General features: G+C 41.5%; 1 protein-coding gene across 1 annotated transcript in view; it reads left to right on the forward strand.

Moving 5' to 3' along the window:
* Positions 1 to 27,963, forward strand: part of LOC111142601 (rhomboid domain containing 1) — a 123,951-nt gene that overhangs the window by 40,315 nt on the left and 55,673 nt on the right. The window contains exons 4-5 of the mRNA XM_022495905.1: positions 22,307 to 22,395; positions 25,643 to 25,699. Of these exons, the coding sequence (XP_022351613.1) occupies positions 22,307 to 22,395; positions 25,643 to 25,699 (146 nt within the window). The remainder of the gene's footprint in view (positions 1 to 22,306; positions 22,396 to 25,642; positions 25,700 to 27,963) is intronic.

The raw sequence follows: 27,963 nt of genomic DNA on the forward strand, positions 1-27,963 counted from the left end.
ATATCCCCACCACCCTCTCCCGTCCCCACTCCCCCCAGCAACCCTCAGTCTGTTTTTTGAGATTGAGTCTTTTATGGTTTTTCTCCCTCCCGATCCCATCTTCTTTCATTTTTTCTTTTCCTACCACCCAAACCACCCATGTTGCATCTCCACTTCCTCATATCAGGGAGATCATATGATAGTTGTCTTTCTTGGACTGACTCACTTCGCTAAGCATAATACCCTCTAGTTCCATCTACATCGTTGCAAATGGCAAGATTTTGTTTCTTTTGATGGCTGCATAGTATTCCATTGTATATATATACCACATCTTCTTTATCCATTCATCTGTTGATGGACATCTAGGTTCTTTCCATAGTTTGGCTATTGTGGACATTTACGCCAATTTATTATACCGTTTTTGTCTGCAGTTGACCTGCCTTCGGTATCATTATTTAAAACATAAACTTATATAAACTTATAATGTAGCAAAGGTTGTTTCATGTGTGTTTGTGTTTATGTGTGTACGTGTACATGTGTGCATGCACAAATCTGTTTATTCATTGTCTGGGATGACTATTTTCTGATGGGGTGGTATTCTGTTGATAATATATACTTATGTCTTTTGCTTGTATCTACCAGGCTGTTGAATTTTTCTAATAAGCTTGGATGACGAATGTTTATAGCATTAGTACTCACCTTCTGTTTTATTTCATGGAAACATGTTTTCACAGACTATTAAGGAGAGCAGTTTGAATCAACATTCCAGGACTGTCCTGAGCAGATTTTTCTGAAGTAGGGGAAATTTTTCTTCTGCATTCCTCAGATGTCCATTTATACACTCCTCCCTCCCCTCTTTACAGGCTCCCATAAAGGAAAGTTATATGAATCATATAAAAGAGTCAGTTAATTTGTCTGTCTCCCAGGAGGGCTTATATTTGAACAGAACTCAAGGTGAGCGCAATACTTAAGCAAAGCATTGATTCCCAGGAGTTAGATATTATGAGAAGAGACTGAGAAATTTCAAGGCAGGGAACTTTCTCTGCCATTAGAATTGGAGCTCTTCGAGGGAAAGGGGGTGTATGAATCATCTGTCCCGCTCTGGAGTCCAAGGCTGTGGACAGCGGGGAGACCCAGCCCTGCCCTGGACCAGTTGGACAGAGTGAACTTTGAGCTGCATAGGAGGCCCCAGGAAACGCAGAAAAGACAGTTTCGTCTGACTACTGAGTTTTCTTCAGTTATTCTTTTCTAAAAGATCTGTGTAACAATTTCTTTTAAAAATTGGTTAAATTGCATAAATAATTGGACTGAACAAAAAGCGGCAGCTAAATGGAAGTGTAACGTAATTTCTCAGTTGCTAAGCTTCTGATTGTCTGCATATTCATTGTAGAAAAGTTGAAAATATGTCATCGTTTGCTGAAGAAAACAGATTGCCCATGGTCCCCCACCCCGAGAAAACTACTCTTGGCATCCATTCTATCACACACCACTGCCCTCATACACAGTTTTTTCCCTACTTCTTCCTGTAACTTGTAAGCACGGTTTCTTCCAAAGCCTCAGTTTGAATGGCTGTGTCAGGATTCCTGTTGTGGGTCCTTGAGTTTATTTTCTCATTCACTAATTTTACATACTAATTTTACTACCTAATCGTTCAAATTACAAGTGAGGATGTCTGTCAACGCATCATTTGCAAGTCTTGGCTCCCAGGCCTGAAGACGTCCTCGGAGTTGATTCCCAGAAATAGAATCAGTGAGCTCAGGGTTTGAATTATTTTCATGGCTCTTTGTACATATTGCCAACTTGCTTTCTGTTAAGTTTGTTCTGCTTCATAGTCTGCTGACAGCATACGAAGGGGCCCATTTGCTGGCCAGCCTGAATTTTCTCCTCCGTTTTTTGTTTTTTTTTTTTAACTTGATATAACAAATTATTCCATTGCTGTTATTTACAACAGTTTTTTTTTTTTTTTTAATTAGGGAACTAGGGCAACTTGTCATTTCCTTTTCAGTAAGTTGTGTTTTGTTGTGTGTGATTTGTCTGTGTCTCTTACATTGTTTTCAAGAAGCTCTGTGATATTACATATCATGCGGTTCTTATTAGATTATATACTAAGAGACCTTAAGTACCCAGTACAATCTTATATTCTATAAATAATAACAGAGACAGTGTTTTGTTTTTGTTTTTTTGGTTTTTTTAAGACTTTGTTTCTTTAGAGAGCAAGAGCTTGGGGGAGAGCAGAGGTAAAGGGAGAGAGAATCTCAAGCAGACTCCATGCTGAGCTCAGAGCCTGACTGGGGGCTCGATCGCATGACCCCAAGATCATGACCTGAGCCGAAATCAAGAGTTGGACGCTTAACTGACTGAGCCACCCATGGGCCTCAGTGTTTATGGGGAATTTCTTTCTTGCTGATGTTAATGGATAGAGATATTTTCTAAACAGTAGCTAAGAACTGAAAGTTTTTTACAACAAAAATAAATCATATGATGGGGTATTTTGGGGAAAGACTGAATACAGGTTTTATTTATTTATGTATTTTAAATATTTTTTTTAGAATGGCTTTAGATTTGCAGAAAAATCGTGAAGCTCTACAGAAAGTTCCCATATAATCCACACCCATTTTCACCTAATTTTGACATCTTAACATTAGTATGGTGCATGTCTTACAATTAACAAGCTAGTATTGACACATTATTAACCAAAGTCCGTACTTTATTCATACTTTCCTAAGGTCCTTTTTGCATTCCAGAATCTCATCTGGGATGCCATATAACATTTAGTCTTTGTATCTGCTTAGATCCCTGTGTCAGTGTAAGCCGCCATGACAAAACACCATAGACAGTGGTGTAAATAACAGAAATTTATATTCTTACAGTTCTAGAGGCTAGACATCCAAGATCAAGATGCTAGCATGGCCGGTTTCTGGTGCAGAAACTCTTCCTGGCCCGTGGATGGCTACGTTCTCACTGTGTCCTCACATGATAGGGAGAGATTGTGTCCCTCACTAGAGAGGGACACAAACTTAATCTTTGGTGTCTTACCTTCTGAGGGCAGTAATGCCAGCATAAGGGCCCCACCCTTATGACCTCATTCAAACTACCTCTGAAAGGCCTCATCTCCAAATACTATCACGTGGAGATTTAGGGTTTCCACATATGAATTTGAGTGGGGGCAAAATTCAGTCTGTAGCAGCTCCTCTTGGTGGTGATAGTTTTTATTTTTTTTTTAATTTTTAATGAAGAGTTGTAAAATATTATTTCTCAATGTCTGTGTGTATAAGCATTAACTTCCTTTCATTTGCCTGCTGTGATTCAGAAGCAGTGTTCAACTAGCCACTAACATGATTTCTAAGCAAGTTTTAATTTAGGTGTATGAACCCATATTGTTTTCTGTAATTGGACAGTCTTGCTGTGGTTCCATTTTAAAATGTATATGTCATCATAGAGGGGAGTATGAGAAATTTCCATCCCAACCAGAGCTCACCAGCACAGAAGTTGCCTGCTGTCTGTAAATTAGTCAGACCTTGTTTGAGGCCTGATTTACCCAATTGTCTGGCTCAGAATAACAGAGGAAGAGCAGTAAGTAGAAATAAGGAAACAGCTGGTTTTCTAGTTGACATACAGTTGTCTGGAATAGGGCTCCCTACCCAGGTTGAAACTAATTGGCCATCATGCTGTGATGTAATTGTGGGTGTGCGCTTGGTGGAACCTACCTAATCTTAACTAACTAGGCTTGCTAATGATCAGCTCTGGTGACTTAGTGACAGGTGCAAGACATGGGTTCATGGTCTTGGATGTCTCAGGTAATGATGACTGGGGTACTTTTAACAATTGAAAAGTTATATATTCTGTGCTCAAAGGTGATATCACTGTGTGCATCTTATTAAATGGAAGAGCTCTATGTAATATGTCTTATCAAAAAGGGGTGTTTTTTAATCTCAGAAGTTAATTACCAGATGTAGCAATTATTTCAACTTGATTTTCATTTTACTAGTATTTTTTTCATTAAAAAAATAATGAACTCTGTGAAGCACAGCTATTTCCCTTTGGAATATTTAGAATGCACTTTGGCCTGTTTGGAATTTTTTTTTTTTTTTTCAGGAGTCACTATTGGAGATAAATGTTATACAATTAAGTATTCACTCTCAACTAATAAGCTGATAAATCACATCTCTGGAGATTTCTGATGTATTTACTGAATTCTTCCCATTTCAGTATAGGAAGGAATGTTTTAAAATAGAAAGTTCTTTACATTTGCTAATTTCCTCCTTCCTCTTCTGCAGTCTTAAGTGATTTTTAGTTAAAAGTCATGGGAGTTAAATAGGCAAGAGGACTGTTTTCCATTTACTTTCAGGTTCGGTTCAAATTATGCAAAATGAAGACAGTCGGTGCTATGAATTGAAATCATTAGTGCATCAATTATTCTGTGATAACCAGCTGAGAATAGGCTGCAGCCTCCTTCCATTTTAAAGTTGGCTTCTCATTAGCTTATGTGAGAGATAAAATAATTTCATTCTAATTTATCTCTCTTTAAATGGACATTGTTCCCCTCTGTATTCGAGAGGAGAGCATTTTAATTTTGTAGTCATTTATAACACACAGGTCAAATAAACAAGTTTTATTTCTAGCAACATATGTCTCCTCTATTATTTATGTCAGAATAGTTCCTTTATTCTAAGACACACTTTCTTTTTTCCCTACATCTTTTTGGGACCAAATAGACCACAAACATAGTAAAGATACCATCAAAAATCAGTAGGGAAAATAGAGTTATTGAGCAAATGGTCCTTGAAGAATTAACTACTTAGAAGAAACTAAAATTAGAGCTTTACTTCACTGTACTTCAAAACAAATTTCTTATAGATTATGTTTAGAATATTTTGAAAAATATGTAAAAATTGTCTAAGAATATGGGAAGGAAGAGTTTCAGGTTTTGAATTGGGAGGAAATTTCTTTCTTTTTTTTTTTTAAGATTTTATTTATTTATTTGATAGCGAGAGAGACAGCAAGAACAGGAACATGAGCAGGGGGAGTAGGAGAGGGAAAGCAGGCATCCCACCGAGCAGGGAGCCCAAAGGAGTGCTCCATCCCAGGACCCTGGGATCATGACCCGAGACGAAGGCAGATGCTTAAAGACTGAGCCACCCAGGTGCCTCGAGAGTAGATTTCTAAGCACAGAAGCAATGAACATAATGTCAAATGAAGGCAAAGCAACACATTTTTTTTCCCAGATCCTAATAGGTTATGTGGCAAAATAAAAAGGAAAAAGTATAAATTAGGAAAAAGGGGGGTCACTTTTTTGTGATGAATAATACTGTAAGAAAAGTATAGACAAATTGAAAAAGTTCATCCACAGACAGTTGACAGAAAAAACATCAGTGGCTAATAATTGTATGTCATGAACATTGTTAACCAAATAAAGACAAATTAAAATAATAACCTATTTTACTCATTAATAAGATTGAAAAACTATCACTGTTGTTGAGGATTTGGTGAAGTGGAAGTATACATAAACTTCTGATGGGATGCTATATTGGTACAAACTTCCTGAAAAGTAATCTGATGGTCTGTATAAAGAGCTGTGAAAAGTTTATACCTTTTAATTTCATAACTGTCCATCTAGGAACCTTCCCAAGTTATAAATAACCAGGAATACAGAAAAAGATCAACATACATACACTTATTGTGATGAAGTATTGGAAAATTGGAAACCACCTAAATGTCCAACAGCAGGTGAATAATTTAATAAATCATGATGCAATAGAATATTATACAGCCACTAAAATGATACATTCAGAGGTTATTTTGATGGAATTAAATATTGGAAACGTTAGAATTAAACTTGAAAATCCTCGAGATAAAGATAGAAAATAGAATGCAGTCTATTATGTATAATATGATTTCAGTTTTTTCCTTTAGCTTTTTTTTTTTTTGCCTAAATTCTCTATACTGAGCATGCATTATTTATAGTAGAGAAAAGGAGTTGTGAAGATATAAATGTAGAGTAGCACATTTTCATGAGTATCTTCATACTGTCATCAATCTTAACTTACTGGTCTCCTGTAAATTCTAGGAGGGCAAGAATATCATCTGTCCCATTCCCGGCTTATCCTCAGTGTCTGAGACGATGCCTAGCACATCACAGTTACTCAGTAAATGTGTGTTTGTAAAGTGTGGGGTGGCTGGCCCAAGTAAAGACAAAAGGCAAAGTGTGAATAGCCGAGTTATTGCTCCAGCTCTAGAAGTGTGGGGTGGGTAGGAAAGAAATGTCCGATTGGAAATCTGAGTACAGAGCTGGAAGGCAAAGTCTAGGCTTCAAGTGCGAAAAGGGAAAACAGCCTTCAGAAGACTGAAAATGCAGGTCAGTAGGTGAAATACCCTGTGACATCCCACACGGAGACCAAGGTACCCACGTGAGATAGACGGGGGTTGTCTAGGAGCCCTCCAGGGCTCCTTCAGTCAGCTCTGGAAACAGGGAGATTTCATAGGCCATATTCTTTGATCACAAAGTAGTAATAAAGACTTAAAAAACTAAATAGGAGCCAAAGGAATGTACAATCCCAATAATCCTAAGCACTTGGAAATTTAAATAACTCCCTGATTTAAGAGGAAATTAAAAAAAAAACTGTATGAATTATCAGAGAGAACGCTCCATATCAAATCTGGGGGCTATGGCTAGATGATGTGTTTTTATAATATGCCAAGAAAGTTTATGAAGTAGGTAACTTAAGCCCTCCATTTAAGAAGCTATGAATGGAACAAATAAAATGTTAGAGGAAGGTAAAGATGAAAGCAAAATTTAATAACCAAAAAAGGGAAATAATGATAGAATTGATCATTGAGGAATCTTGTTTTTGAAAAGACAAATCAAGTAGGCAAGCTTGTGACAGGTTTAACTAAGAGATTTAGAATTACTTGAAATAACAGATATGAAAAGGAATGGAAGGATTGGTGTGGAGGAAGCTAGCTCAACTTCTGGAAAGACCTGTGTTTGAGGGAGGATATCTTTTTCTGGTTTGAGAGATCACCCGGTTTCTCTGTGTGTTTTCATTAAAGTTTTGGAATGGTATTCTTAAAACCAAATTTTCTTCCTAAGAGAGAACATAGGGATTTTGTAATCCAAGGAATATTTCATATATAGTTTTTTAAGTCTTTGAGTTCCTCTGATGTATTCCAACTCCTGCATCATTGTTGCATCCAAAGTCATAGAGTTGATGAGCTCTTACCAAGAGAACACTCATTTGCAGAATCCGTTTATCCAGGACTCCTGATCCTGTAACTTTGGAGGGAGGATTTCCCAGTGTAACTGACATTGTGCAGATTTTGATGAACCAGTTAATATAACTTTGAGGGTGGTATAGGTTCACTGGATGATATATACCAAGTGATCTGAACTCTGAACAAAGGGTCACATTGCTTCCTTTTCTCTCAAGTGATTTTGTGAAGTGTGATACACCAGTGGGTAAAAATATCTTAGGACTTGCTAACGAAAGACAGTGTGTGCAGAATCTGCTTTTCTAGCACATATTTTTATAGATGTTGAAAATGCTGTTGTCAAACAGTATTTTAAAAACTGTCAGGTGTGTGTGTGTGTTTTTCAAATGAGTTTTAAATAATTCAGTACTTATCCAGGTGGCAGAAAAATGACTTTATAAACTTGCATTGCTCTTTTGTACTGAATGTACAAGAAGAGTCTATAAATTAAAAATGAACACTATCCATCTTTTTACTAATAACCAGTGTAGTACTGATGGAAATTTGCTGTTATTAATATTTGGGGTTTTTTTCTTCCCCATTAGAGAATTACCTTAAAGTCATTTCGGCATAGATGCTACATGTGTTCACATAGAGAAATAGGTTTCTGAAAGCAAGCCTTGTCCGATTTATCTAACCTGATAGTGATTCATGGCAGCCTCTCTCCCTCTGCTTTCCTCCTGTGAGCTGTGGAATGAGGGTAGACAGGAAGGATGGTTTGCTTAGAAGACCCCCCTCCTTCAAAAGTCTAATTGAGAAAGTAGGTGTCATAGATTATTATGAATCTTACCCACATTTCTCATGGACTTATTACTCAAAACTTACTTTTCTCCTGATCTTCCTATTCCCAGTTTCTTCTTCTAAGGAGTGACAAGCCAACTGTTTATGTGAAAAGGCTGGATGGAACACACAGTTCTTGTAGATGAAGAATTGTGGCTTTTCTGAAGCAGAACAATTTTCTTCGTCATCATTACAAGTGTTACTTGGTTTCGTTTTCTTCAGTTGTGTATTTTGTACTAATCATAGCGGTATTATTCATGTTTAGGAGTTATCAAATCTGGAATCTGATATTCTCAGAATTAGGAATTAGATCACTTTCATGGCAAAAGATTTAAGGTGTGTTTGCAGGGACTGGGAGCCACTGGAGTCACAGCCACAGAAAATGGAGGGTTATGGTTAGGCAGTAGACACAGGGATGGTGAAAGCCCCTGTCTTGGAACGTTAAGTTGAATGCTTTTCGCATTGTGGCAGTCATTTTAAAGATTTGATGGAAGAAACAGTAAAAGTTCATTTAAAATTCATAAATTCCGCTCCAGTGTTTCTCTGCGTACACTGCCTGTGATTGCTCTCAGGCATCTTGAGCACGCTGATTATGCACTGTTTGACACACATTGTTTGTAACGTATTTCAAGTGCTGCAGACTGACTTGTCCTGTGTCTGATTCATCAGCGCTGTTGTTCGCGGTACAGGTGCAGGTAGATTGCCCAGCTGATGAGAGAGGGGTTCTGCATGTGCTCCATATTATTCCAAGTTCTTCCTCCTAGGACTTCGTCTTTAATGATGGCTAAAGTCTGGGTTTCATAGATTTTTGCATGTTAATTTCAGTTGAGTTTTCTTAAGGTCCAGCTCAGGATCAGTGGTAAAAAGAAAACTAGATGGGGAATGGGCAGCAAAAGATCTTAGAAAATAGTTAAAGGAGATTAAAATCACCTGGTAAAATAGAACTTTGGGTAGATTTGAAGAAGGTGCAGACTCTTTTTTGAAAAAGTTCACTGAGGAAGGCAACTTGGAAATCAGAGAATATTGTTTGGTTTTTGTGGAAGTGCCTTGAGAGTCAAAACGTGACCCATAGTATCACTAGACTTACATCACATGAACAGGTATCTGGTTCCCAGTCATAGTTTTAGAGTCTTGCTCCTACTGTTCCTCGCTACAGATGATACATCCTAGTTAAACTTTCTCAGACAGTGTCTAAGGTAAGGACAGGCAGAAGGTGGATCCATCTGCGAGGGCATCCTGCGGATGGATCCGTCCTGGAGACCACCTTTCTGTACACATTTATTGACTACCATTCCCACTTTCTCCTGGCTCTCTACTTTATAACCTTGGCCCTTGGTTTTACTTCTCTAAATCTCAGTTCCTTATCTGTGAAATGGGACCAATAATAGTACCTGTCTTATGGACTTTCTGGGAGAATTTAAAAGATACACTGGGGAAAGCCCTGAGCTCAGTATCTTGCTCCTCAAAAGAGCTACCCCCAATTCAGTGCTCCCTGAGTTGTCTTCTGTGGGTGCAGGAAGAATAACTGAAGCTAGTCAGAGCATATCAAAGTCTTTAAGAGCTGTTTGAGTCCCACAAGCCCCTTGGAAGTACATGCTAACAACTTACTGAATAAAATACCTGTCAATTTCAGAGAGCTCCTTAATAGAGAGAGCAAATAGTGTTTCTCAGTTAAAAAAGTGAGTTGTTTAAATTTTTTTCTCACATTTTGCTTGATACCTACAATATGTCAGGCATTATATGGAATACTTCTGTATGTATTTTCTCTCTTAATCCTTGCAATGTCATTTCTATTATTTCCTGCACATGAGAAATAGAGCTGTATCTTATACAATGTTGTAGGTTCTGAGAATTAGTTAGTTCAGTGATGTGAATGTCTGGATTAATAATTCTTCAATGTGGTGACATTCTTTTGACTCTATTATTGGAATCATCAAGTCCCCCATTCCACCTGGAGTCTTAGCTTACACTGGGACTGAGACAGTGCATCACAGAATTCCCCTTCAGACTTGGAGATCTGTTGGTTCTACATTGCCTCTGTCACCTTTGGACACTTTCATTGCAATTCCTCTAGTTATAGTTTAAAGAAGCCCGGCTCAAACTAACCTGATCAAAGGAAAGGACCACTGTTGGCTTACATAACTAAAATTTCCAGTGGTGCAAGTCAACATTTTAGAGACATGAGGTATGGTAGAATTTGGGTGGGCAAACAAGGGCATCAGGATTTTGTCTCTTCTTGTGTTGGCTTCTGTGTTAGTTACTTATTGCCTGTAATACATGCTAAGTGTAGTGGCTTAAGAGAACACACACTTCTTATCTCATGGTGTTTGTGGAGCAGGAGGCTGGGCATGGTTTATCTGGGTCTTGCTGCAGGATTTTTCACAAGACTGCAACAAAGGTGTCAGCCAGCACTAAGGTCTCATCTGAAGGCTCCACCAGGGAAGGATCTGCTTCCAGGCTCTGTTCATCAAAGAACACAGTTCCTTGTGGGTTGTTGGGTTAAGAGCTTTGTTGTCACCTGTCAGCCAGGGGCATACTCAGTTCCTTGCCTGGAAGAGATTCCCTGGAATCTCTTCATAGGTTAGCTCAGAGGATGGCAGTTTCCTTCATTAATGTCAGCAAAAGAGTTCACTAGTAAGGCAGAAGTTACAGTCTTACATAACACAGGAGCAGAAGTGGCATGCTGAATGCCATTTTGAAGCAAGTGACAGGTCCCACCCATGTGCAGGAAGAAAGGATTGTAAAAGGTAATGAATACCAGGAATCAGGGGTCCTCAGGGCCCATCCTAGAATCTGCCCTCCACAGCTTCATTCTTCACATGCAGAAGCTCTCCCACATGGAGGCAGAGTTGACCACAAGCTCCCATCTTACATCATCTTAGGGCAAGTGGCAATTCTAGAGAAAATAGAGCAGCTTGTCTCTTCAGCTTCCATATATGTACCTGGAATCTACCAACTGGGATTCCTGGCTGAACACATTAGAAATCAGTTCTGGCAAACTTAACCACAGAAGGACTAATTGGAAGGCTATCGCTTTCTAGAATTGTTGAGAATACTGAAGCACTGGGCTGGAAACACCTGAGAGAACTGGATGGACCCCAGACACTGCTTCACTGGTCTTTTATCACTAGGTTCTCAAGATTCATGAGGCCCTCTGCCTGTGTACGAGCTGCAAGGAAGGGAGATGAGGGAATATCTTCCTGCCCTGGGGCTCGTCGGAAGTGGGACTATTTCTTTGACCATGGCAGTGCTCTGAGATGAGCTCATATGGGTCTCGTGGCTTCCACAGATGTTCAGCCTAGCAGGTTGCACTGCATACATGGATTCTCCTCTCCTAGGCTGTTTTCAAAACTGTGTTGCTGGTGGGACTGTGCTCCTGTGCCTTCTAGGCTTCCCAGCAAAGCTGCTGCAGGAGCCTATGCGATCTCAATGGCACACCCAGGTCTCAGAGTCAGGCAGTTAGGTGGGGCATTCCAAGTCAGAATTTTGATTCAGACCAGATTTAACCACAAGTAGAATTTAATTTTTCTGAAATTGTAGGCTATCTTTATGATCCAGTTTTGTTTCCCAGTCTTTCTGTTAGATCTCTTGATTCGGGGATTACCTTAACTCTTTACTGTTGTCATCTTTGGCCATGTATATATGACTTTCTTGGATATGTGGGTACACTAACTGAATTATCGGGTTTTTTTAAGTCCAAAGAACTTGTAAATCTTTTGAAGTAATCTCACATGTTTCCTTGCATGAATTTTCCAAATCATACTTACTCTCTTGCAATATTACATTAGAATATATTAAGACCAACTTACCAAGAAGGGAAACAGATGTCACTTCTATGGGGTAACTTGTAGGGTAAAGAGTGTTCCCTATACTGAAAATGTTTTTCTTAATGGCCTGTTATGGCAGCTGTACTCTCACCATTAGAATTTGAACTTTGGCTGAGATGAGTAGACCTCAACACATTAAAATCACCTAGGGAATTAACAAAACCAGAAAATAACCAAAGAAAATAACATCAGGGTCCTACATCTAGAGCAGTTTTGAAGACTTTTCAGGGGTGGAGTCCAAGGAGCTTTAACTTTTAAACCTCTTTAAGAGATTCTCATGTCCAACCCGTGTCGAGAAGGGGTGAGTAACGTGGATCTAGACTCCCCGCTGGCAAGGGCAGCCCATCTACTCATGTTATGGTGGCTGGGAAGAATGTGTAGAAGTATTTCCATGGTTCAAAGTTGAGATCATTCCCTGCCGCCCTTTCTTCCTTGTGTGTCCCTGTGATGACCCCTGTTAACCAAGGTCATTTATGCCAGTCTCTTCTTGCAAACTCAGAGAGCCCTGCTAGCAAAGGGCCATGGAATTTCCCAGTATCTACACTGCCTCTGCAGACCTCTCCATAAGACTGAGCTCCCAGGAACATCTATTTGCTTCATAACAGTAGCATATGTTAAAATCAGGCTATAAACAATCCAACTTCTCTTTCATTTTATATTTACTTTCTGGAGGTGATGTGCAAATAATCATTCATGTGGTATCCAGAAATATTTTTGTCTATAGTAATAGCAGATGGCAGAGCATTTTTCACGCGCCAAGTTGCATTCCCTCTACCACAGTGCAATGTGGAAGTGATCATGGCCCCTTTCAAATATTCTAACTCCCCATGTGCCTTTCAGTCATGGTGGGAAGTTTTCTTGCCTATCAGTTCAATATGTTGTAGATTTACTTGGAATCCTTGGAATTTGTACATAGTGTAGTCACATGGGAAGTACTTTGAAAAGAAATATTTTTGAGGCCTAATGAGCAAAGGTCATCCATTCAACAAACATTTAATAAGCATTTGCTATGTGCTAAGCCAGTGGTTTTCCACTGGGAGAGGTGGCTTAGTCCCTAGGAAGGAGTTTGGAAATTTGCTGGGTTGTGTTTTGTTATAATGATTAGTTGGGGTGCTACTGGCATTTGGTATAGAAGAGCCAGAGGTCCTAACTGCCTTACACTGTGCAGGACAGTTGCGCACGAGAATGATCCTACATAACTCCCCCATCCCCACATCTGTCAAGAGAATATTTATTAGGTGAACAAGCTGTTTATGACTATCTGAGCCTAAAACCTAATTATGCTTTTCATATAAACACAAAGATGTGTGTGTGTGTGTGTGTTTTCTTGGCATGGATTTAGTATACAATGACTTTTTCCAGGAAAATTGTAAATTGAATTGTAAATGTAACTTAAGGGAAAATGTACTTCATTCTTTTTGGAATCAAAAGTTATTTTCCCTCACATAAAGTCTTGTCACTGATGGAGCCCTGCATGGGGTCTTTGAGTCACAGAAAGCCCAACTGTATCTGTCTGAATTTATTCTTCCAACCTACATCCAGATTCCATACATCAGGGTAAGCAAAGGATTATTTTCTGTGTCTTCTGGTGGTGTTACATGTAAAATCATTCCTATTGTTCCATTAGATCACTTGTGGAAATTTTTCCTTACATTACAGCTAGGGTATTATGTTGAGTTGAGATTGTGTTTGTGTATGTGTCTGTGTTTTAAAAAGGATGTGTTTATAAATTCCGTTTCAAGAAAACCGAGGGAGCATTACAAACTGTTGGGGCTTAAGGGGGCATTGGCTTGAGCCACAGGGTTGAGAGCCATTAGATTATGCAGCGGGCAACTTGTAGATAAGTCAGCAGCCGAGGAAAGACCTGGATGCTAGGCGAATGCAGAGGAGACTTTGCAGAAGCCAGAGGATCACCCCCTACCCTGTCCCACGGGAACAAATGCACTGGCCAAGAGTATGACTGGGGAGGCTGTTTTGCTAGGGCTTAGCTGGGTGGAGTGGAGGGCATAGGGAGTCAAGAAGGCAAAAGCATAGCTTTTGTAAATGGCTCAAGCTTGGGGGGCGGTAGGGCTGGGGGCTGGAGTAGAGAGCTAAACCTAAGGGATAGACAGAGTCATGTGGAGGATGCAACAGGCCTTGCTTGTGTTTTATTTTATTGTGTTTTATTCTTGCTTGTGTTTTATTATTGGTAGAACTGGAGAGCTACCAAGAGGCTTATGGATTGGGAGGAGGCTTGCTCATTAGAGACAAGTGGTTGTCACAGCCATGAACCTGAACTGGGCTGGAGCAGGGCAAGCGGGTCTGAGCCAGGGAGAGACCTGAGCTAAGACCCTGGCAGCTGGGACAGTCAGTGAAGGTGCACTTTGGTCCTGAAGCTGTGTCAGACCCAGGCTTCAGTCCCAGGTAGTCTAACTCCAGTTGTGTGTTCTCAAACACTCGCCTGGATTACCTGAGAGGCTGGGGTGTGTGTGAAGGTGCATGCCAGATGGAGAGAGTTTCGGCACGTGATAGCTCCTGAGCAGTGAATATGGGAAGTGAGGTCATGTGACGTGTCTGGCGAGGAGAGTGAACCCATTCACTTCTGGAATTGCATTGACTCTTTTCATGTCCCTGCCCCAATTAAGGGGGGGGGGGGTTGCTTATTTATTTTGCATGTAAAATAAAACTTACCTGTTGCTTTCAGCGTATTTGGCACACCTCTCATTTCGTTTTAAAAATCTGAGTAACCACAACAGACTCTGAAGAAACTGAGTAATCCTGCCGAGCTACAGATTTCATCTGGAGTGCTATTTAAAAACACTTGCCGGTGCCAAGTGGGGGAAAGCATTCTTCACGATTTACCCTAACAACAACAAAAATATTTAGATTTATCCACCACTGATGAGAGTAATACTGGTTTTTAAATGACGGCCTTGCCCAATTTCTGTGCCCTTTATATTTGAAAAATAATAATGCAGTTACTAAAACACTAGTATAAGAAATTTGGAAAATAGGGGATTGTTACTCCCCCCCCCCCACACACACATTATCTGTGCTATTTTAATGTATTTCCTTTAAATCTTATTTTTAGGGGTGCCTGGGTGGCTCAGTGAGTTAAGCATCTGGCTTGGGCTCAGGTCATGATCTCAGGGTCCTGGGATCCAGCCCCACATCAGGCTCCCTGCTCAGCGGGAAGCCGGCTTCTCCCTCTTCCACTCCCCCTGCTTGTGTTCCCTCTCTTGCTCTTTTTCTGTCAAATGAATAAATTTAAAAAAATGTTTTTAAAAAATCTTAATTTTAGATATATGTGTGTTCGTATGTGTGTAATGTGTTTTATGTTATACACATAAAGATATATTATAGTGTATACAGATAGTCCAGAAATCCAATAAAGTGAGATATGAGAGCAATATTTTGAACCATCCTTCCCCTCAATTTCTAACTTAGTACCCAGCTACCTACCTACTCAATATGATATTAGATGTCTTTACTTAGTTGTCTTGAAGGTATCTCTCCATTAACAGATCAGTACCAAGCCTTGTTTTGTCCCCACCCAGGCCTCTCCTCTTCCCGGTCTCCCCCATCCCAGTAATGAGTTCCACTGTCCATCTTGTTGCACAAGCCAGTAGCCTAGATTTTCTCCTTCCCACACCTCCCACGTGGAGTCCATCCTAGGTTCCTCCCCTTCCCCGCACCCCCCGTGTGGACTCCATCCTTGATTCTCCCCTTCCCACACCCCCTCACGTGGAGTCCTTCTGCAAGTTCTTTGATCTCTGCTGCCAGAATAGACTTGTCCGAATTCACTTCTCTCTGCCTCTGCTGCGACCACCTCCTTCCAGCTGCCATCATTCTCTGCCTGAGCTATGTCAGCCTCCTTACTGGTCTGCTCCACTGGTCATCTTGCCTCTCTAGAGCAGGTCTAGAGAGCAGGTCTGCTCTCCCAGTGAACAGAATAGGTCACTTTTAAAAATTCTCACATTAAAAATTCTTCTGTGGCCTCCCACTATACTCAGGAAACAACCCAAATTCTTCTTCATGGTACATAAGGCCTATAGGATCTGGCTTTTGCCTATCTTTCCAAATTCATCTCAGGCCATAGGATGTCCTTATGCTACCTCACTGTGCTCCAGTCAACGAAAAGACACTAAAAGAACTAAAAGTTCTTCCCAGCCTCGCAGCTTTTCCCTGTGGGAAGCTCCCCACTTCCCCTTGGGCATGCAAACTCCAAATACCATGGATATCACTTTAATTTAATTTAATTTAATTTAATTTAATTTAATTTAATTGATCTATTTGAAAGAGAGAGAGCGAGCGAGCATGAGCAGGGGGAAGGAACAGAGGGAGAAGGAGAAGCAGACTCCCTGCTGAGCAAGGAGCCCAATGCGGGGCTTGATCCCAGGACTCTGGGATCATGACCTGAGCTGAAGGCAGACACCTAACCAACTGAGCCACCCAGGCACCCCATATGGATGTCACTTTTAATGCCATTTAAGGAGCCATCTCAGACCACTCTAAGAAAAGTAGACTCACTTATACTCAGCACAATTTACAGTTAGAGAGAGAGAGAGATTGTGTGTGTGTGTGTGTTCACACATGTGTGCTCCCACCAGATTGCAAGCTCCATGAGGCAGTGACCTTATTTATGTAATAACCAGTCAGTAAGTATTTGTTGAATGAACGAATGCTACCTTCTTGAACCAACTCATGAAATTCTCTCGCTGCTGGGCTGAGGAGTGTGGAATTGAGAGTCAAGGAGTAGCTAGGTGTCATCTGTTCTCTTGGAGGCTCTTTTGCAGAAGAGGCTTTTTCTCCCTTTGCAATACCCTTGTTTTTCTCCTAATCATGTTTGTCTGGGACTCAAATCAAAGTCAGTGGTCAGCTCCCAGCCCTGGGCTGGAGGTTGGAACCATGTTTAATAAATCAACATGGATATTAGAGGTTGCATGGCCAATACTGCAGTGCCTCCCTTGAAAGGGACTATAATATTGGAAGGGGGATAGTTTTTACTTCTGTAGCCAAAGGTGGCAGAAACGGGGTGTGCCAGGGAATGCGGTAAAGAGAAAGAGCATATAGACCAAGTCTCTCTCACATTGTCATTGCCAAAGACACACAGTGGCATAGTGGTTGAAGAAAGCATCCAGGACAGAAACCAGATGGTATAAGAACAGTTTATCTTGGGAAGAAGCAAATCCTATCAAGGTCTTTCCTAGTGGCATGAATGTTCAAAGCCTGAAAACTTCTTGCTACGTCTTGTTATTGTAATGCCAGTTTATTAAGATCATTGATTAAAATCTTTAATCATTTATTAAATCATTGATTTTACTGAAGGAAATTATGGGACATATGATACAATAGACCACTTCTAGCCGACCCCCTCTTCCCTTACCTTGTTCCTTTGCCTTGTCTAACACTGTGTCTCCATCAAGTTACGTCCTTAATGAGGCCATTTGCCCTGAATACACCATGAGATTATGTCTTAGATTAATACATTTTCTGCTTTCTGAACTATCCCTGAGATGGCAGCTTCTTCAGCTGTGGAAAGAATTTGCCATTTAGCAGAGGAGGAACTTTATAGCTTGTCACAGCTTTCAATCATAGCTTTCGCTTTTGATTCTTTAACAGTGGCACATGGGAGCAGGAACATTTTGCATAACCACTTAGCTCAGCCTTCCAAGTTGCCTCTGAAAGGAGCGAGGAGCAGTTTACGCCAGCATGATAGGAAAGAACACTCCATACTGGTGTTAATAATATCTGCATATAGTTTGCATAACTGAAATCCACAATCATCTTCCCTCCAGCTTTATTGCAATATATTTGACATGTAACACACAATAATACCTATAATAGCTTCATCTTCGTTTTGCTCCAAAATTACTTTTCTCCCATCACTGTCCCTCATAAGTAATGTGTACCAACATTGATTTGATTTTAACTTCTTGCTTTTTTCCTTTAGTCTTTTTTTTTTTCTCTACAAACATGAACTGAACCCCCATTCTGTGTCCGTGCTCTGTCTCTGGTGGTCCAGAGAACAAAAAATGACAGCCGAAGGTTTTTCCGAATTGTAGAAAAACACGAGACCTCAGATGGAGAAAGCACCGTGAATCTCAAGGAGGGTGAAGAAAATAAATCTACAACTGGAGTGACTGTAGCGTAGTGACAGTATACCCAAAATAAGGAGAAAGTCTTAAAAGCCAAGAGAAAAGACAGATGAGTGACTGTCCAGCTTATATGTCTCAGCAGTAGCAGTTGATCCTATACCTATCATTCAAGGAGGAGGCTGACTTAAAGACCTTTTCAGATATACAGAGAATGGCAGAATTTTCTACCTCAGACTCGAACTGAAAGAATGACTAATAGTCAGACTTTAGTAGGAAGGAGATTGAACCAGGACTACGTTACACCAGTACAGAACAGTGGTGCCTCAGAGAGACTGGGCTCATTAATAATCATCTAAACAAAATGGCTGCCCCTGTCTGAGGATTTGAGGACAAACAAGATGTTTTTCCAACTGAGTGTGTAGCTACTTAGACTTGGCGCAGAGGTTTGGAATTCTTCTGTGTGTGATGGATGATTTTCACTTCAGGCAAGGGTCTGGAATTCAAGCCATCCATGATCATCTTAAAATTATAGGTGACATAGTTTGTGTATGTGTAATTTTTCTGCAGACAGGATTCATGTCTTTCATCAGACATTTTAAGGGGCTTAGAACCTGAGCAAGCCTAAGGACTACTGGATCAAGATATTGTCCCTGTCGAAATGAAATTACATTGGTACCTGCCCCAAAGTTGAGGAACAATGATCTGAATTGAATATCGGATCTCTGTGGCACTCTTGAGACCCCAGACGAATGATATTTCTTCTCCTTGTCGTCCATCCGCGCAGAGCACAACCTGTATGACTGTTCATGGGTACAGTGTATCTTACCAATCACAGTGAGGATTTGATTATAGCTCTTAGGATTTCTGAAGGGAGTTACTATTGAGCTCTGAGAAGAAATAAAGCTTATAAGTCACCAATTTGGGGATATGATAGGTTTAGTGCTGCTGTTTTGTTCAAGGAGAGCGTGTTTTATATAACACATTGTCCAGGTATGTGGGATGGGGAGGGGTGTTGTGTTTAATCAGTCTCTCTGCTGATGAGATTTGATACTAAAACAACAATTAATTGGTGACCGTGCATAACTTGTGTTTTTGTAATACAGCCATAATGTATGCTAGAAATGTGCATTTTATATGTAATTTTACTTCCACTTCTCTGCTTCTTCAGTAGTTACTTTTTGAGTGCCAGTGTCAGGCCATTTACTGCACGAGTAAGCCATGGGTTTAGGGTTGAATATGGTGATGCTGTCCCTGAGGATTACTTCGAATCAGGAGGGCAGGTGACAAGCCGTCACCAAATCCTCAGTCCCAGCCTAAGACCCAGTCAGGTCCAGGGTAAGCCGTTTTCCTGAGAGGCTGCCACATGGGGATCAGCTGCAGGTGTGACTCAGAACAGTGTGCATGCTTGGAGGACAGCAGCAGGCGGTCCCGAACCACACAAACATTTAGGCTGTAACTCAGGCACGGGCCTCCTCAGACAGCACAAACATCAAAACGCTTGTTTTCCGTGTATAGTGATGACCCTAAAAGCATAGTCTGCTTCTGAAGCCGTTATCGGTCTTCCTCCGAAGCCCAGGCAGGGCCTCCTTGTGCCTCCACAGCACCCCAGGGGCAGGGATGAAACACCCTAGCCCTGGGACAGGGGCTTCCTGTCCTGCTGGGAAGGAGACCATCTGCAGTTCCATTTCCTTTCTGAGGACACGGGTGTCCCTTAGAGGGCCCAGGCGGTGGTTTGTCAAATGTTTACCAACGGCACGGAGAAAGTTAATATGCCTCTTAAAATGGGCCCGGATTTCCTTCTTCGTTGGTGGCATCTCCCTTTTTTTGTGTGTTATGTTGAGGAATTCTCAGTTTGGAGCAGATCATAGTCTCTTCTGTTTTAACAGAAGAACACCCATATACAGCTTAAATGTAGGGATAAGGACAGCTAGGGTTTTGAAATGGGACTTCTGTGAAAATTTGGAGCGTTGGGTGATAATGTAGTCTGGTCTCTGGACGGCCAGCTTTCCATCCCTGGTTATTTGCAATTACATTAGGACAATTAGATTCTAACTCAAACTTCCCCAGACTCATTTAGAGAGATAAGAAATTCATTTCACTGTATTGTACTCTAAATTGTAAATGAGGCTCAGGACTGATTGTTTAATAGGCTGGGGTTTTAAATTGAAATTTTCTCCCATGTTATTTTACATCTATATGATTCACCATAAAGATTGGTTTAAAAATGTTGATGCTGTTTTATTCTTTTCAGTTAAATCGAGGTTACTATTTTAAAAAAAAGTATTCTGGCTGCTTTTTTGTATCCCTCAAACTATCACTTTCTTTGCCATTCCTAGAACTATTTGAAGAGTTTATTGTAGCCTAAAAATAAAGTAAGCACAATTTTATTTATTTATTTATTTATTTTTTTTTTTTGAAAAGTTGAAGAAGAGCATAGCTCATGCTATCCTTCTCTGAAAAATGGGAACCTGAGCGTCTGATCCCATGTTTCTATTATCAGGTTATACATACTTTGAGGTAAACCTATGTGATGAAAGGAATAGCTCTCTTGAAGGAATGACTGTGTGAAGCGTGTGTGTGCATATGCATGGAAGCACACACACTGTCACTTGCCATTTGTGTGGACGTTTGCAAGAGCTTGCCTGGGCAACAGTGGGTTTGAACTGTCCGATGGAACAAACAGCAGTGCCTTCCTGTCCATAGAACGCTGCCTCTCGTCTTTTGTCCGAAGTGTTCTGTTGTCTGTTCTTCTCCAACTGGTCTTTTTGCTAGCTCTACAACAGGGAGAATGACTTCTGGCTGTCTTACTTGTGCTTCTCCAGGGCCTTTGCTGCAGGGGGAGGGGAAGGGTGTTGGCTCTGATTCTAGGTCTCCTGGGCTGGATGTGGGGGGTGGGTGGGGTCCACATTATCAGGCCCGGAACTCCATCCCTGCCCTGGCTCCCTAGGTGTTCTAAGTTGAAGATGTAGTGGGTTTAACTTGCTTCCAGTCCTGGGACACTTGGATCATTCATTCAGCCCATATTCGAGTGTCCCGTGCCAGGCACAGCCCAAGGAGCATGCAGCACATATGTGAAAGCTGCAGAATTCACTGTGCCCCGGGAATTTACATCAGCGCCTTAATAACTTTCGGTTGCTCCCACTTCTGGAGTGAGGGTCATTTCCACAGGCTGTGAAGTATTCATGCACTTGACCTTTTTTGTTTTTGCTTTTAGTCCCTAATGTAGCATAGCAGATGAGTAAGAAGACATCATTGCTGCCCTCAGGGAATTTGTGAGAGAGACAGACTGGCAATGTGTAAACATGTCCCAACCTAGCAGGCCACAAACAGGCTATAGGAAATGCAGAAGCAGTGACTGGGGGAAGGTGGAAGGAAAGAGGGACATATCTTTGTGGCAGGGGTGCCTGCCATTCAGCTCCCCTTGTGGTCACCTGTGAGCATGGAGGGGGTCTGGCCGTGGAGCAAGGAGATGGGCTGCATAGGACATGAGAGTGGGAGGAAGGGATGAGCAAGGCCAAGTGCCCAGAGACCTTGACTGTAAGCAGACGGGTCACTAAGTGTCCCTGGTTGGCGGTGACATGACATCCTCACTGTTCTGGAACAGCTGATAGCAGAGTGTGGGATGCACCGATAGCAAGAGTTGGGGGCAGGGAGCCAGCGAGGTGATTTTCTTTCATTTATCCTTTGTCTCATTTAACAAAGACTTAGCTGGGGCTTGCTTGAATCACCAAGCTTAGATGCTACTTTAAGAGAAATGGAACCAATTTAATGCCCCAGCTCATCTTTCAGGTTAGAAGTTTACAGTTTAGTTTCTTTTTGCTAAGTGACTGAAAGGTACACATGAAGACAACTTCAGGGAAACGACTGTGGACAACCCAGTGTCTCTGCTCTGCTGGGTTTCTCATGCTCTTTGCCTCACTTGTCAGTGGTGGGTAAAAACGCAGCCATCTGCTCTGCTCCACGGATAGCTAGTGGGCCTCACAGTGACTGGATAATTCAAGATGTAATTCAGAGAAAACTGGTTTCATTTATGTTTTGGGATAAGAGCCACAGAGAAAAACTGGAAGAACCAGAGTGGGTTGTCTTGACCAAAGGCTTCTAGGGCTCTGAAGGAGCCAGCCTGCTTCTCTGGGTCAAGGAAGGAGATTACATCTTAAACACATGGTGGTTGTTAGTCGTTGTACCTTTCTTTTTTTTCTTTTTCTTTTTTTTTTCCTTCTTTTAAGGTAGGAAACGTTCTTTGGACAGAGTTAAATGCTGCTCAGCATAAAGGACGTGCTGTGGAACAAAGCCTGCAGACTGTGACAAATTAACATACCCTGGACTAATGAGAATACAGAATGTAGCTACTCAGAGGCAGAACAAATACTCACGAAGGGTCTCCTTCTCTCCTAGGACTTCCTTTGCCGGGCATCTGGCCGGGATTCTTGTTGGACTGATGTACACTCATGGGCCTCTGAAGAAAATCATGAAAAAATGTGCAGGTACCAAACAAAACACCTTTGGCCTGACAACGCATTGGAAGTTCATCTTAATTTTAATGGAAACAGGGGCAACCCCAGGTTTCCCTGTGGTTCCTCTTAGGAATTCGCTCATAGGCTCTTTTTAAACCAAGAGGCAAAACAGCTGGTGCTGTTCTTCACACTGCGCCAAAGAAGGGGTGGCAAACCCAAACTGTAAACCTGAAGCTTTCTTAGGCGACATAGCAGAATGTTTCCCTTCAGCAGTAACGGTACTCCAGAACACCGAGATTTTCTTGAAAATGCAGACAACTTAAGTGGGTTTAAAATAATGTGTTCTTGGGGTGCCTGGGTGGCTCAGTGGGTTAAGCCTCTGCCTTCCACTCAGGTCATGATCTCAGGGTCCCAGGATCGAGCCCCGCATCAGGCTCTCTGCTCGGCGGGGAGCCTGCTTTCTCCTCTCTCTCTCTGCCTGCCTCTCTGCCTACTTGCGATCTCTGTCTGTCAAATAAATAAATAAAATCTTTAAAAAAAATAAATAAAATAATGCATTCTTCTGTGGCATTCCATGGATTAATGTATATGCAAGGCAGAGGTAAAAAAGAAAAGGAAATCTGAAGTGAAGTCAAGGCCAGGATTTGAAAGGAGTCCCAGTGAGCGTTAGGTTCCTGGAGGGCAAGATGCATATCTGAGTCCGTGGTCCTTGAAGCAGGGCTCCCGCTTTTACAAGTTTTGCTGTTGGTTGTTTGGTGTTTTGTTTGGCTTTTTTCCCTCTCAAACTGATGCTCAATGAAAATACTTTATTTAGAAATACATGATTTTTTTTTAGCCCTCTTAATTTAAAAATGCTATACTGGCTTTGACTTATAGGAAAGCTATTTTGCAAACACTTGTTTTATAGACCATATGAGTTCCAATATTTCATCTTTTATTCATGGGAAATCTTCTGAGACTATTTTACCTTTCCTTGGACCATAAATAATTTGTTTGAACAGTTTGTGTCGATGACTGGTATTCTTGAGAACCATATAATATTCATGATATTAGAAAGCTTTCTAGGCACTGTGCTGCCATCTTTATTAGTGGCTGTGTTCACTTTCAGATGATTTTTACAGGCTGTGTTGCATCTAAACACATTCCCATTTTCCTGCATTTGCTTATTACTACGTTTTCAACGTGTGTGTTTGGAGAAAGCAGCGGGAACTGCATTTATTGAAAATGTCCAGTTCCATTATATTTTTGATACAACTTAATTATGGAAATCTAGAAATGAGCTTTGTTGCCCAAATGCTCACAGTATGAATAAAGGAAAAGAAATGATTCTTGGGAGTTTAATGTTTTCTTTCATTTTCTATGTTTGTCTGAAGTTGAAGTGGTTTGTAAAGCTTTTGCAGACATTTTATAGAATTTAGGGAAGTATTTTGATTTTAAAGAGGATTTTTCCCCACAGTTATACCATTTACACTCTTAGCTTTCCTCCTAAAACCTTGCCTGTCTTCTGTGGAGACTTAACTTTTTACACCGTGTCATTTTCAAAGTAATCCAATAGAAAATTAGACATGAGAAGTTGAAACAAACACTCACTGCTATTTACAAATATCTTGCAATCTCTCTGCCTGCTGTCCCCTCCCCTTGCCACCCAGCGCGCCCCCTCCCCCCCCCCCCCCCCCCCCCCCCCCCGCCGCGACCCGGGAAGCTGGAGAAAGTTCTAGAGTGACCTGAGAATTGAGGTGATACAGGAACCCTGTGGAAAAGAGCCAAGTGTATGAAGCTGCTGTCTGACAGGTGCTGGAGAGAAACAGAATCACACAAGAGGGTGTGCCTCTTGCTCTCCCCTGCCGGTCTCTCCCTTCAGGGCTGAATTGACCTTTGGTCCTACTGCCCTTTTAGGAATGGAGGAAGACCAGTAAGAACCGTGGATCCCCTAGCAGTCTTGTTGGGGGCAAGTCCTCTGTATAGCCAGAGCATCTCTCCTGGGACAGGGGCCTCAAGGTCCTCATTACCTTGAAAGGCAAAGACCCTCTTAGGTCAACAGGAACCTCTTAGGCACTGCAGAAAGAATTGAAGGGTTTCAAGGTTCCCCACATTCTGTTCCCCATAGGGCTCGCCCCAAACAAAAGGGAGTTTATTTTAACAATTGTTTAGAAATCATTTGAAATGACCTTGGGTTTGTTTTAAAGAACCTCCTAATTGTTGGAAGGATCATCAGTTACTTTTGGCTGTTTTGTTCCATTGGTTGATGGGTCTGTTTTTATGCCAGTACCCTGCTGTTGGATTACTAAGGTTTTGTAATACAGATTGAGGTAGGGAAGAGTTAGCCTGGCTGCTATCAGAAGGACAAGAGATAACAAGCCTTGGTAAGGTTTTGGAGAAAAGGAAACCCTTGTGTACTGTTGGTGAGAATGTAAATTGATACAGTCCTTGTGAGACACAGTATGGAGGTTCCTCAAAGAATTAGTACTACGTTATGATACAGCAGTCCCACTTCTGAGTATATATCCAAAGGGAAATGAAATCAGTGTCTCAAGATGTTCACACTCTCATGTTTGTTATAGCATTATTCACAATAGTCCGGAGATATGAACGTCCATCAGATAAATGGATAAAGAAGATGTGGAGAGTGTGTGTGTGTGTGCACATGTGCATTTGTGTGTGTGTGTGTATAGTGGACTTAATTCGGCTATAAAAATGAAAGAAATCCTATTGTTTGTGACAAAATGGATGAAGCCAGAAAACATCATGCTAAATGAAATAAGTCATAGAAAGACAGATACCATATGATCTCACTTAAATATGGAATCTAAAAAAGGTGAGCTCATGGAATCAGTATAACAGTGGTTGCCAGGGGCCAGAGACATAGGAGAGATGGGGAGATGTTGGTCAAAGGGTACAAACTTCTAGTTATAAGATGAATAAATTATGGGGCTCTAATGTACAGTATGGTGACTACAGTTAATAATATGATCTTGTATACTTGAAATTTACTGAGAATAGATCTTATGTTTACATGGGCACAGTACAGTAACTATGTGAGGTAATAAGTGTATTAATTAACTTGATTGCTGTAATCATTTCATATGTATGTGTATATCACATCATCATGTGATAGAATTTAAGAATTATATCACACTTTAAGATGTTTAAGAATTTTAAGAATTCGTGTTACACAACCTGAATGCATGCAATTTTTTATTTGTCAGTCAGACCTCAGTAAAGCTGGGGTGGGGAATTTCTTACGGCCACAGTTAAAATGTTTGTTTCCTTCATGTAGGCGTTTTTTCCTCCAATATGCATTATCCCGGACAGCAGTACCACGTTAATAGTTCAGGTAAGTACTTTGTTTCATTTAATACATTTTATCTTCAAAAATCAGAGCGTTCGCCACCATCGAACTGCTGAGGGGTAATCCAGCTATGGTGCCCCAGGGTCTTCTGCACGTGTGTACTTGGGCCACTAACATGCCTGAAAGCTAGAGGGAGCCAGAGCCCAGGAAGCGTATTTGGGTGACCTGGTAGAGAAGGCCAAGGAAGGAGGGAACACTGGCCTGAAAATACTGTATGATTGGTATGAGCTCTCTCAGACATGATAAGATTCAGACTAGACCCGGCCCCTTGCTTCTCAGTCTGCAAGCCCAGACTGCCTGCTGAGTGTTGGAAGTCAGGTTTTCATCTACAATTCTCTGCATTCCACCCCACCTACACATTCAGGAAGAATCATGCCTAACCTCTGAGGCTAAGATAGGCATTCCTCTGGTAGTTAATACCATGTGACTTAAAGAAGAGAACGTATTTTTTTCTAGATGTCCTTGCAAATATGCTGAAGGGGCTTCCTGTCCAAGCATCTGCCCTGTTTTAGACGAAGGCCCTTAACATGCTGGGGAGGCTGCCCGGCAGTTCTCAGGGCCAGTTCCAGCAGACACATGTTAAAGAACCCATAGGCTATGGAAGTCTGGGTGTCTTTTATAGTCATTTCACTGGAGAACCGTTGGATCCCTCTGGCACTTGCTTTTAAGTCCTTTAAGGTGGATCTAAAGTAACTTTTATTCTAGGGTTAATTCTGTGCTACTACTGAGGTATCACTTTTTTGGGATCTCTCCTGAATGGTCTTTGGTCAATAAGGGCTCTCTGTTCTGGTTGGTTCTAAAGCTAAGGTCTCCCAGCCCTGCCTGAGCTCCTGGAATCATTCAACTTGTAGCTCTTCATCATTCTTTGCCTGGTCCCATAGCATTTCACTCACACATGCATGGCTTAATAATTCAGCAAAATCTCCAGGCGACCCATGCAGGTTTTCTGAAGGTCTTTGCGTACGCTTAGTTTTCTCCTTTGCTATTCTCTGCCCTGCAAATTTCAGCTCTGCTCTCAGAGTCTGTTGCACCTGCTTGTGTCCCCTGTCCCTACACCATAGTCAAGAAAGTACCTCCAGGCCCCTTTTCCTTTCTCTCAAGGTTCAAAATCTTGCATTGCCTGTGACACAGTGTCTGAAAACATTCATTTCGTTTATGTTCTCCAGTTTTCTACCTGGCTACGGCGGAAGACCTAGTCCAGTCCTAGTTACTCCTTCTGGCACAGGTAGAAGTCCAGTTGCGCAGCATGAGCGCGGTGCACGCAGTGTTCAGCCCGAGAGGGAGGAGAGGAGGGTTGCAGTTCCTGGACGTTATTCAGAGGAAGTGGAGGGCAAGGTCTTGAATGAATAAGTAGAAGTCAAGGAAAGCAATGGGGGAAGAAAGAGCTTTTCAGGCTTTTATTAAAGGGCCTGTAGGAGATTATCCAGAATGTGCGGGAGTGCCACTGAAGGGCTTAATCAGTGGAGTGATACTACTGGAGTTACATTCAAACTCTGTTTTTGATGTAGTTATAAAGGCTTGGATCATGATTATTAACCCTGGCTATATATATGGAAGGTTTTTATATATATGAGGAGGGTTTTTGTTTTTTTGTTTTGTTTTGTTTTGTTTTTAAATATATCCATAGCTTGAATTCATCCCAGACCAATTAAATCAGAATGAGGATAGAGACAGGGACTTGGACTTTTTTTTTTTTTCCTAAAGCTTCCCAGGTAATTTTAATGAGATCAAGAACAAAAATCATAGGCCTAGATGATGGGGTTTAACTAGACTTGGAGGCCACAGAAGTGAGTGTTCTTTGGGAACACCTAGGACTTTAATGGATACTTAGTAACCACTTCTCAGCTGAGGACCATTTTCCAAGGGGGTTCGAGCACATTTGAGCCGCGTCTGCCGCCCCGTCAGAATACCTTGAGGCACGAGCATGGCTTGGGGGAGGGACAGGCAGGCCATCGGAGTGCTGCAGAATGCGATGACTGGGCTGTTCGCGCTGGGCCCGGGCTGGCGGGGCTACGCTTGGGGCTCGGGCACCATGCTCCACCATTTGAAGGCAAAGGGCACCCGGTATATGTTGTCGCAGGAGCAGAAGTCCCCGATGTCAGGTAGCAGTCGAAGTCATCGATGAAGGTGCACTTCGAGGCTTTTGCCTCTGCTACTTTGGATGATAAAAACACTAGAAACGTGGTCTGGGTGCAGGAGAGGAACAGTTGCTGGACAACGCCAGCTCACCTAAAAAGAAGGGTAATGAT

Source organism: Enhydra lutris, unplaced genomic scaffold, assembly GCF_002288905.1.
Source record: "Enhydra lutris kenyoni isolate GAN:26980312 unplaced genomic scaffold, ASM228890v2 scaffoldscaffold1, whole genome shotgun sequence".
NCBI classification, from domain to species: domain Eukaryota; kingdom Metazoa; phylum Chordata; class Mammalia; order Carnivora; family Mustelidae; genus Enhydra; species Enhydra lutris.